A 12,054-nucleotide genomic window follows, 5' to 3' on the forward strand; every position below is an offset into this window, starting at 1 on the left:
CCCTTGTGGGACTAATAAAGGAATATCTTATCTTATCTTATCTTGTCTTATCTTAAAAATACACCTACTTGAAGGGGTCATATTTTGCTAAACCCACTTTTATTAGTCTTTGGTTCATTTATTTGTGTATTTGGACCGTAATAGTTCATAAAGTTTGAATTTGAACCCTCCAGGTGCTGCAAAGCTATTTTTATATTAATTGCGGCAAAAATCGAGGGGATTTCTACAGCCTGTGTCAATTCCTGCTTAATTTGTTATGTTTATTACTAGTCACATCAGGACATTTGCACATATAAGGTCAAGACTTCCGACGAACATTTCTCCAAGTGCAACATAATTGTTTATCAGCAGCGATTTTAGTAAAACTGAAACTGTCCAAACTTCGAGCCGATTGCCTAAAATGTTCAGTTGTTGGTTGTATTAATGAACACAAGCGGCTGAACGGGAAAGAAAACACGGTCAACAACCTGGACGGGGTGGGGCGTGAAGTGGCTCATTTGCATTTAAAGCACCAGCGCTCAAAACGACCTTTCTGGTGTCATTACTCAGAAATAGGATTGAAGATGGACCTGTGGAGTTGAATTAATGAAGAATTCAGACCAGAGCAGAATATTTACAGTTTATTTAAACCACAGGGAAATGTTTTAAATGCATAATTCCATTTAAAAAAAAAGCAAAATATCACTCCTTTAAGTAAGAGTACAGATGCATTAGTAGCAAACTGTAATTTGAAGTATTGAGATAAAAGTCCCAGTTTGGTCCCTCTGTAGGATAAATTATTCTGTGTGCGATCTTGACATTTTAACAAGTGAAGCATTGGTGTTGTTGCAGCTTGTTACTGTTCTTTCAGCAGTAGGTGAAACTAGTTTGAAGTACTTTCAGACTACAGATAAATCCAACAGATCGCCACATGATTAATGGCAGAGGAAAGACGAAAAAAGGAAAGTTCGCTGTTGGTACTGTAGCTCTAATATTTTTGGTGAGATATTGGAGAATTTGAAAAAAAAAACCATGAATTTCAGAGGAAAGAAAATCACTGTTTGGTGAAGTTGTTTACAGGATATTGACTAAAAGTTTGGAGACTGGTTTAATCTTGAACTATGTGTAGAATTTTAAAAGCTTGTTCAGTAAAATCTTGGTCCTAGAAAAGTGCAGTTAGACGTTTGTACAGTTAGTTCTACCACTGGTCTGCATGTGATCCCCATTCTGTGTCATTTTAATAACATTAACCAAGTCTTTAATTATAAAATTAAAAACCTGTGAAGGATGTGGTGGTGTACCTACTGTTATATTTTCATTTTGGAGCAGTTTTTCGTGCTCTTTAATGGAGACAACCTTGCTCTACTAAAAACAGTAAGTTTAATCGTAGCTGTCAAAAGAACATAACCTGTAATTAAGTGACATGGTGGTTAAATTTCAACACAACCCTTTGTTTGAATAAAGTCCTCATGAACTGACATTTTTCCTTTTGTAATCTTACCTGCATGAATTGTTTTATCTGCCGATATCCCACTTTAGCCAACAGTATCATTGCCAAAGCTACATTTTTTCAGTAAGTAGCCTTTCTTTTGTCTTTTTGGTTGGTGCTCCAAGTCTTATATTGAAATACGGCACCTCATATTATGCTTCTAAGAGATCCCTGTTGGATCATAAGTGAGAGGGAGACCGGTAAATTGGATGAATCCAATCATTCCAATTTGTTAAAAGCCTGATACATTGTTAGCAGAACAATAAGTCATCATTTAGGAGGCGAGAGGCAGGCTAGGCTTTCATTTGGTAAGTGTGCTCCGGTTTCTTTTCAAGGACTCATACAATCTCTTGTCATTACAAAATTAATAACCCATACAGAGGAAAAACAGTGAGTCAGTAGAGGTGAAGGATGCAGAAGCCCAGTCCTTCGGCGTCTACGGCTCTAATGATCAATTGCAGTGTGCTTTGGCCACTTAATCTGATCATTTGAATGATCTCTCCTCGCTCTGCCCTTCCTCACTACTATTGTTATCATCTTTGATCTCGGGAAATCATGTTTTTTGTGTTTTTGCTTTTAAGAGTACACCTTGTGCTCCCCGCCCCCCCCCTTATCAGATAATAAATTGTTTAAAAAATGTTTTTGCTTCCAGCGTGAGATATGATATAGACCACCTCTTTTACAGTAACATTTTTTACTGATTTTTTTTCCCCTTGAAGGACTGTTTCCCTCTGATAAAGTGAAAAATGTGTAGATCAATAAGGTCTGGTTGTTGTGACATGCAGCTGATATTTTTGCCGTTTTTTTTTTCCTCCTAGGTGCGTCTGGAGTGGCCCACAGACCTCTCAGTGAGTCCCATGGATAACTCCCTGTATGTCCTGGATAACAACGTCGTCCTCCAGATCTCAGAAAACCACCAGGTCCGTATTGTAGCCGGCCGGCCCATGCACTGTCAAGTACCTGGGATCGACCATTTCCTCATGAGCAAAGTGGCCATCCATGCCACCCTGGAGTCGGCTAATGCCCTTGCTGTGTCCCACAATGGCATTTTGTACATCGCTGAGTCAGATGAGAAGAAAATAAACAGAGTACGACAGGTGTCCACCAACGGAGAGATCTCCCTCGTCGCAGGAGCACCGAGTGGGTGCGACTGCAAGAATGACGCCAACTGTGATTGTTACTCTGGGGACGAAGGCTACGCTAAGGATGCTAAACTGAATGCCCCCTCTTCTCTGGCCGTCTGCCCAGATGGAGAGCTTTATATTGCAGATCTGGGTAACATTCGTATCCGCTACGTACGGAAAAACAAGCCCTATCTGAATCCACTCAGTATGTACGAGGTGTCTTCGCCCATTAATGATGAACTCTATCTGTTCGACTCAAACGGCAGCCACATTTTCACACAAAGCCTGACCACAGGAGACCACCTCTACAACCTGACCTACACAGGAGTGGGAGATGTGAGCAGCATTACTGATAAAAATAAAAATACAGTGATTATCCGCCGAGACACCACCGGGATGCCTCTGTGGCTGATGGTTCCCGATGGACAGACGTTCTGGTTCACTATCGGCACAAACAACGCCCTCAAAACTGTCGCTGCTCAGGGTCAAGAATTGGCTGTAATGACGTACCACGGAAGCTCTGGACTACTGGCGACCAAGACAAATGAAAATGGATGGACGACCTTCTACGAGTAAGTAGAAGCCTTTTATCTAAGAAGTCTTGCAAACTACCATCCAACAACCAAAAACAAATTAAGATTGCTCTATTACCTTCAGGAATAGAGATAGCAGCAAACCTGGTCATCATTTAGGATTTCCATTGCACTGCAGAGGTCTTTTGTCAGGTACATGATGAATAATTTCAGTCACAGCTGTAGGTCGAGGCAATTTTTTTTCATTTTGAGCCATTATTAAACATGCTAATTAGGACATGACTAGTTAGCACAGGTCTAAACACTCGAACACACATTATATATATACTGAACAAAAATATAAATGCACGACTTTTGTTTTTGCTCCCATTTTTCATGAGCTGAACTGAAAGATCTCAAACTTTTTCTGTGAACACACAAGGTTTATTTCTCTCAAATATTGTTCACAAATCTGTCTAAATTTGTGTTAGTGAACACTTCTTCTTTGCTGAGATAATCCATCCACCTCACAGGTGTGGCAGATCAAGATGCTGATTAGACAGCAGGATTTTTGCACAGGTGTACCTTAGGCTGGCCACAATAAAAAGCCACTCTAAAATGTGCAGTTTTATCACACAGCACAATACCACAGATGTCACAAGTTTTGAGGGAATATGCAATTGGCATGCTGACTTCAGGAATCTCCACCAGAGCTTTTGCCTGTGAATTGAATGTTCATTTCTCTACCATAAGCCATCTCCAAAGGTGTTTCAAAGAATTCATGAAGAAGACTGTTCGAGGAAAATGGTGGTCACACCAAATACTGACTGGTTTTCTGACCCCCCTGGACCACCCAATACAGTAAAAGTGCACATTTTAGAGTGGCCTTTTATTGTGGCCAGCCTAAATCACACCTGTGCAATAATCCTGCTGTCTAATCAGCATCTTGATATGCCACACCTGTGAGGTGGATGGATTATCTCCGCAAAGGACAAAGGAGACGTGCTCACTATCACAGATTTAGACAAATTTATGAACAATATTTGAGAGAAATAGGCCTTTTGTGTACATAGAAAAAGTTTTAGATCTTTGAGTTCAGCTCATGAAAAATGGGAGCAAAAACAAAAGTCGTGCATTTATATTTTTGTTCAGTGTATATATACAGGGTGGGGAAGCAAAATTTACAATGAACATTTAGTTGTTTTTTCTCAGCAGGCACTACGTCAATTGTTTTGAAACCAAACATATATTGATGTCATAATCATACCTAACACTATTATCCATACCTTTTCAGAAACTTTTGCCCATATGAGTAATCAGGAAAGCAAACGTCAAAGAGTGTGTGATTTGCTGAATGCACTCGTCACACCAAAGGAGATTTCAAAAATAGTTGGAGTGTCCATAAAGACTGTTTATAATGGAAAGAAGAGAATGAATATGAGCAAAGCTATTAGGAGAAAGTCTGGAAGATACTATTAAAGAAGAATGGGAGAAGTTGTCACCCGAATATTTGAGGAACACTTGCGCAAGTTTCAGGAAGCGTGTGAAGGCAGTTATTGAGAAAGAAGGAGGACACATAGAATAAAAACATTTTCTATGATGTCAATTTTCTTGTGGCAAATAAATTCTCATGACTTTCAATAAACTAATTGATCATACACTGTCTTTCAATCCCTGCCTCAAAATATTGTAAATTTTGCTTCCCCACCCTGTATATACATATACTACAATAACATCCTAAATGTATGCATTAACCTATTTAAAGTAGACATTTTACTCACAGGCTGGGGTGGTGCTAGCAATTGTGTGCCCCATGAAAGCTAAACGATGTGGTATTTTATTGATTTGCGGGGGGGTATGTACGTGGGATAGGGGCAGCAGTTGGGGGGGGGGGGGGGGTTGGTCCATAATTTACGTAACTAGCGTAAAGCGAAAATGAACCTTAACATGCTTTAAACATCCGACTCCACAACTTCTAACCTGTATCCACTAGACCCCCTCCACTGCTCTATGGGCCTCCCAGAAATGCTGGGCCCCATGAATTTGTTATGTTTACCCCCCCCTTACAGCGCCCCAGCTTACAAATAAAAATAAATAAATAAATACATTTTCAGACATTTACCATGAAATGAGTACTTTATAGCAGTTTCTAGGATTTATATTTATATTTAGTGTTGTCTTTGATTATGAAATAGAAGTTCCATTTTTTTCTTATTCGAGGAAGAGTTGAAGATGTTGAGATTTTCTTTGGGAGTGACAAGGATGGGACAGGATTAGGAAGGAACACATCAGACGGACAGCTCAGTTTGGACAATTTGGAGACAAAGACAGAGAGTCCAGATTGAGGGGGTTTAGACATGTGCAGAGGACGGATAGTGAGTATATTAGTAGAAGGATGATGAAGATGGAGCTACCAGGCTGGAGGATGGATGGGTGGATGGATGTGGTGAGGGAGGACACAAAGGTGGTGGATGACCCCTAAAGGGAGCAACAGAAAGTAGTAGTAGTAATAATAGTAATAGATTTTTCTTACTGAATGAATGTTTTTGTTAAAGCTGCAGGAATTGATATCAGGGAAAATAAGACAGAATTTGACAGTACATATGTTCCTTCTGCACCTTTCTCCTGTGTATTTGGATCCTAATAGTTCATAAAGTATGAATTTGAACCCTCCAGGTGCTCCAAAGCTATCTTTATATTAATTCCAGCAAAAATCCAGTACATTTCTACAACCCATTTTAATTCCTTCTTAATTTGTTATGTTTTATAACTAGTTACATCACAACATTTGCACATATAAGGTCAAGGTTTTCTACAACCAGTAAACACAGAGTAGATGCAGAAATCTCGTCTCTGCTCAGAACACTTCAATTAAAATGTGTTGAAAGGTAGGTATGGAATTTTTGCTCAATGACACTAAAAAAATCAAACCCTGCTGCTCTAAGTACGTCTGATAAAAAGATGTAACATTATTTTTTTTTCTTATTAATAATTCTTATCAATAACCGCTGTGTAACCTTTACGTTAAAATATTTTCATCCTTAGTAACCTTTACCATTTAGTCTCTCTGTTGGACTTTAGGGGACCACTTAGCTCATATTAACAGCAGTTATCACACAAGCAGATGTTTGTTTGCAATAAAAAATGAGCATTTATTTAACAAGAAAAATGTGAATCTGTTCTTTTGTAACTGGTAAAACTAAATGTAACATTGTTGCATTTAAATCCCCGAAAATTGCTTCCAAATATTGACGAGAAGCTGCATTTTTATGTTACTAATTCAGCTTCTTGTACTAATCATGTAGTGATGATTTAGTCTATTTAAGAAACAGACTCTGGTACATTTGTTGAATAAAAATAGAGCCATGTTGCTAAAATCGCAGCTTCATTAATGACATGAAAACACATTATTTCAGTGTTTTTCAACCTTGGGGTCGGGACCCCATGTGGGGTCGCCTGGAATTCAAATGGGATTGCCTGAAATTTCTAGTAATTGATGAAAAAAAAAAAAAAAACTTCCTAATGAAAAATATATGGTGAGTTGAGAGAGACAATCACAATACATAATTCAGTTCAATTCACAACAAGGTTGCTTCGCAGGGCTTTACAGAATAAGTTAGATATGAAAACAAACAACAGTCAGATAAACAGTAGATGAGGGAAATCTCTGGAAGTAAATCTGTCTCATCAGACCTCGAATTACAAAAGCCACCGAACTTCCAGCACCGAACTCCCTCTCACTGAAATCAAGCGTCCGAACCTCCCCCTGTACTGAAACCGAGTGTCTGAATTTTCTGTCTCTGAATTCAACCACGTTCACAAATATAGAACAAAAAAAAAAAAATTTAGATGCAAAAAATTCTGATGCAAAAAACTCATAACAGACATGACAAACTCTGAATCTGAAACTGAAGCACTGTGGTACTATTTATCTGTCAAATGTTCATTGTGGTCAGTTTCAGATGCTGCAGCTCTTTCATAATTCATAGTTTGAGTTCTTGTTTGTTCAGTATTAATTGTCAGCCTTGGAAATCCAAGCTGGACTGACTACATATCCTGACCAAGGAAAATAAAATTCTCACTTTGTGCAGTAATCTACACCTGGCTTTTCTGCCTCCGTCCATAATAATATACATTATATAGACTAAATGTCATCTAAAATTAACGTTTATTTGCAACAAAGTGTAGCAAACTATTACATGATCAAAAACAAATTAATTTTAGCTGTTTTGAATGTCTGGGGTCGCCAGAAATTTGTGATGTTAAAATGGGTTCACAAGCCAAAAAAAAGTTGGAAACCACTGCATTATTTACATAAAGGTTAAAATATAAAATAATGCCAAAGTGTCTTTTTATTTTTTTATCAGTTGACATTTAGAGGGTTAGGACACTCCTCTGCAATGAAAGTATCCTATATATTCAGCTAGTTGTTATCTCAATGGGGATCTCAGTAAACATCTAATATTTGCATACTTAAATGCTTTATAAATTTTTTTTTTTTTTTTTGTGGCGGGACAGCCTTTTGCGCTAATTAGCTAGAACGGCCGATTGGGACACATTTACAAAGTACCTTTTTAATGCTAATGCGTAGCAGACTCTGGGTCCCGGTTGAGCTGATATAGATGAGCACTTTACACTAGAGAGCAACTTGATCTGTTAAATCTTTTAAATCCAATATACAGTTTGCACACTTTGGGAATATGTGAATTAGAATGGGCATTAGAGGAATAGAAAACCTGGTTGACATCTGAGTTTAGTATTTGGGCACTTGTGTTACCTTCATATGCCTGCCTCTCTATGTCACTCTTGTGGAAGTATGGGTGTAATCCTATTTCCTGTTATCATACCAAATAGGATTACTGGATGATATGTTGCTCATCTGCACCCTCGCTTGCCGACCATCGCTTGTTTGGAGTCATTTCATACAGGAAAGACATATATCTATCGGCAAGCACATTTTACCCGCAGGACTGTGACAAGTCCAAGCAATATAAGCATAACAGAAAAGCCAAAGGTAATAAGTGACTGAAGCAGAGCACACACCGAGAGGGAACAATACACAAGTCTTGCACATGCTGCAGCATTTGAGCTCAGGATTTCATGTTCTCGTGGCTTCTATCAAGCAATCTGTCCCTTCGCTTAATGTACTGTACCGAGGGATACTGTACTAACTGGATGTCATTCCAAAAAGTGTGATTAAGCAGATCGGCTGGTCAGACATCTGTTACACCTCGCTGGAGGAATAGAACACTTTGACACATAATCAGACGCTGTGTTTAATTTGAGCGGACATGTATCACCTGTGTTTGATTTGGTTGTCATCCGAGATGGTTGTAGTGGAAAAAAAAAAAAAAAAACGATGCAGTGAAAATGGCACTAATGCAGCCAAGCGTAGGGATTTCTCAAGGTACAGTGAATTGCCTACGGTCTAAACAAATTCAAGTTCGGTGGGTGGTTGGAATATTCAATTATTTCTCTTTGACTTTTCATAAAGTGCCTGTTGTTGTTCTCAGATTTGGTCTTTCCTGTTGCATAAAGAAAAGAATATTAACGCTGACACGAAGGGCCTTTGTAGCGTGGAATAATAACAGTAGAAGCTTAAAAAAAAATTTAATTTTCTATTCTTAACAAAGTTTCCCGTTGTCGACTATAAATTGAAAGAGGAAATAAGGGTTTTCAAGAAAATCTATTATATCATGACACCCTTAGACTTCTCTAAAGGCTGAGGCGTCTATAGATGTTTTTTTCTTTCAACTCATACATTCTATGAGCCTTACATCATAACAGCAAACTAGCAAATGTTCCACCGAAGCAGCTCTAATGCAAATGGTTTTTCACATTTAATCTGTTAAATACTATAAATGGCACAGAGCATGAAAAACACACTCTTCTCTGGTCTTATTTTTCATTCTGCAGAATGCATGAGTAACAGTCCTTTTTGCATTTCAACCTCTGTTAGAAGTCTACGTAAGATACCGAATTCTTCCTTTTCCTGTTTTTTTTTTTTTTCACTCGCAAATTAACCCTTTCATGCATCGTGGTCACTACAGTGGACAGTTATTCTACAGCTGTATATTCTTGGATTTTGTTGTTTTAGTTTCATATCAGCCAACACAGTGGACACTTATGCATCATCCCATACACTACAATTAATAACATTACTGTAACTTTGCTGTTCTAGATAAACTTGATCTAACATATTTGAGTGTAAATCAGTTCCTTGTTATTGTTATTAGACTGTCATTAACAACAAAAGTTTGTGTTTTTTTTGCATGTTATCTCAATGAAGTGAGTAATGACTAGCAATAGAGTATGTTAAAATGTGAGAAAACATCACATTAGCAGCATGAAAATGTTTTTATTTCATAGTTTTCACAGTAAATACATGTTTTTTTGCTTCAAAAATTAAACACATGGTGTCAAGCTGAGTGGACATTTTTTCAACTCCATGAAAAATAGCTTAATAAAAAAAAAAAATTATCGCATTGTTTTTTTAATGCCTAAAGAAGAATAAAATCATTCAAGAAAAAAAAAAATCTTGATTAAGGTTCTTCTAATTCATGCATGAAAGGGTTAAACAAGTGGTTCCAGGCACAACAAACCCCGCCCCTCGCATGTATTGTAGCTTATTTTGGCATCGATCCAGCTGATGTCATTATGTCTACGCATGTGCTGATGGCAGTGTATCAGTTGCCTCTATATATGTGCCAAGTTTGAAGCAAATTGAAACAAAATCAATGTTTTTATAGACATTTGAAATTTCGCCCATTATAAGTAAATGACAGAAGAAAAAATATTTTAAAAATTCATTAAAAATTGTAATTTTGACCTACTTTTCCCGAAATGTAACCACACCTGTTCTTAATAACTGGAAATGTAGAAACCCAATTTGGTATGAATTGAACCAATAGTTTTGCTGCTACAGACATGTGAAATTCCACCCATTATAAGTAAATGGGGAAAAAAAAAAAGATTTAAAAAATGCATAAAAATTGAAACTTTAACCTACTTTTTCCAAAACATAATGACATCTTATTCTGGGTCACTGGCAATCTATAAACCCATTTTGGTATGAATTGAATCAATAGTTTTGCTATCATGTTAACAATTATAGGTAAATAGGGGAAAAAAAAGATTGTAACTAGAAGCACTTGGAGAGCGCAGACCTCCGCCAAGGCTGATCAGTGGCCCCCCCCGTGGGCCCCCCCACCCCCGATCACCACCAAAATTTAATCATTTCTTCCTTATCCCATTTCCAACAAACCCTGAAAATTTCATCCAAATCTGTCCATAACTTTTTGAGTTATGTTTGCACACTAACGGACAGACAAACAAACAAACAAACAAACAAACAAACAAACAAACCCTCGCAAAAACATAACCTCCTTGGCGGAGGTAAAAATTCGTAAAAAATTTGAGCTTTGACCTTCTGTTCCCAAAATGTCATCAGATCTATTCTGGGTCACTGGTAATCTGTAAATTCAATTTGGTGTAAATTCAACTAGTAGTTTTACTATAGTGTTAACAAACAAACAAACCGAACCAAAAACAATACCCCTTGCCTTCCCTTCGGGGGTGGGGGGGTGGGGTAATAATATATTCACCTACAAGCCATTCCAAACACCCATCTTTCATTAAGACCCAATAAAACGTGTTTGTTGTCGTTAAATAATTAGCTTTGAAGGTCACTCCACCACCTGAGGGCCCAAACAATAATTTGCTACCATCAGAATGTCCATTTATCTCTGCTCACCAAAGTGCACCGCTAAACATTTTACCATATTAATTAATGTGTACTTATGTCTGGTGGCATATAGATTGAAAGTAGCGTGGATGAATGCAGAAGCAGAACACAAAGGACTTAGTGGAGAGAACAAAAGATGTATTGTAACCCTTTGCCACCTCATCTGCTCTGGCATTTGCTGCACACACAGATGCTCGGCCGACCTCCTGATGTTTTTGTTGTAATGATAAGTGCCTATACTTAAGGGTTACTGTAAATCCATTAAATCATGTAGCATTTCTGAAGGATGCTAATTGCTCTCTTAGCCTCAAATTAAGGGGGCAGTAATGTTTCTGTTTAGCAGCAGATGTGCTTCAGTCGCTGGCTTCGAGCAAATTGAATGCATCAAACTATAATTTCTTGCCGAACAGTTGTTAATGAAGGTGAAGCAGCCGTGTGGGCATTGTGGGTACAGTTCTTTTTCCTCCGTCGTCGTCAGTTCGATATGTTCTGAAATTCTCAGGCAGGAAGGGAAGTGAAAATAGTGAGAATAACGTTGCGGTAGGGGAAGCTGGAGGGAACGCTGATATGAAGTGCCCAGCCTATTGTTAGGTCCCAGCATGAAAGGTCATAGAGCTAGCATGTGACGCAAAGGTGATGCGATCTGAATGGACTTGTGACTATCCAGGGGGAAAGCGCTCCTCTCCTTCTGCTGAGCACCCTGCCCCCGCATGGCCCTCTTGTCCAGAGAAAGCAAGCTAATAGGCAGCTGAGTCGAAGCAGGCCGGAGCCATTAGAGCTCAGCGGTGAAGCCCGAGGAATGGCTCCAACTCCAGGCCCTAATTGAGACAGAGAGACTTTGGGTCAGTGATCAAGCTGGGCCATGCAGTGTTGCTTTAGAATGAGATTTCTGTCTAGTGGATGCTGTCTTCTAGTGTCGAGGTGAAGGCAAAAAGGCAGGAACACTTTCATTATTCGCAGAATGGAACGAGCAAAAACAGTACAGTGCAGATAACATGCAATTAGGGTTGCAACTGTATGAGATTTTCACGGAGCGAACACTGTCTCTGAGAATGTCACAGTGTGTGTGTGTGTGTGTGTAAAGATTCCCAGTCATCAAGGTAGAGGTATAAGTAGGTACTGTACATAGACGACTGGAATCTAAACGGATGGATGGATGGACAATTATTATCAGTTACAGTAGCTCAAAAACAAAATGAACAGAAG

At 38.5% G+C, this 12,054-nt stretch overlaps 1 protein-coding gene across 1 annotated transcript in view; it reads left to right on the forward strand.

Annotated features, from left to right (window-relative positions):
• The window catches only part of tenm4 (teneurin transmembrane protein 4), a 580,630-nt gene that overhangs the window by 495,843 nt on the left and 72,733 nt on the right, over window positions 1-12,054 (forward strand). The window contains exon 24 of the mRNA XM_030151937.1: window positions 2,287-3,164. Within this exon, the coding sequence (XP_030007797.1) occupies window positions 2,287-3,164 (878 nt within the window). The remainder of the gene's footprint in view (window positions 1-2,286; window positions 3,165-12,054) is intronic.

The sequence above is a fragment of the Sphaeramia orbicularis genome, chromosome 13, assembly GCF_902148855.1.
Source record: "Sphaeramia orbicularis chromosome 13, fSphaOr1.1, whole genome shotgun sequence".
In the NCBI taxonomy this organism is placed as follows: Eukaryota; Metazoa; Chordata; class Actinopteri; order Kurtiformes; family Apogonidae; genus Sphaeramia; species Sphaeramia orbicularis.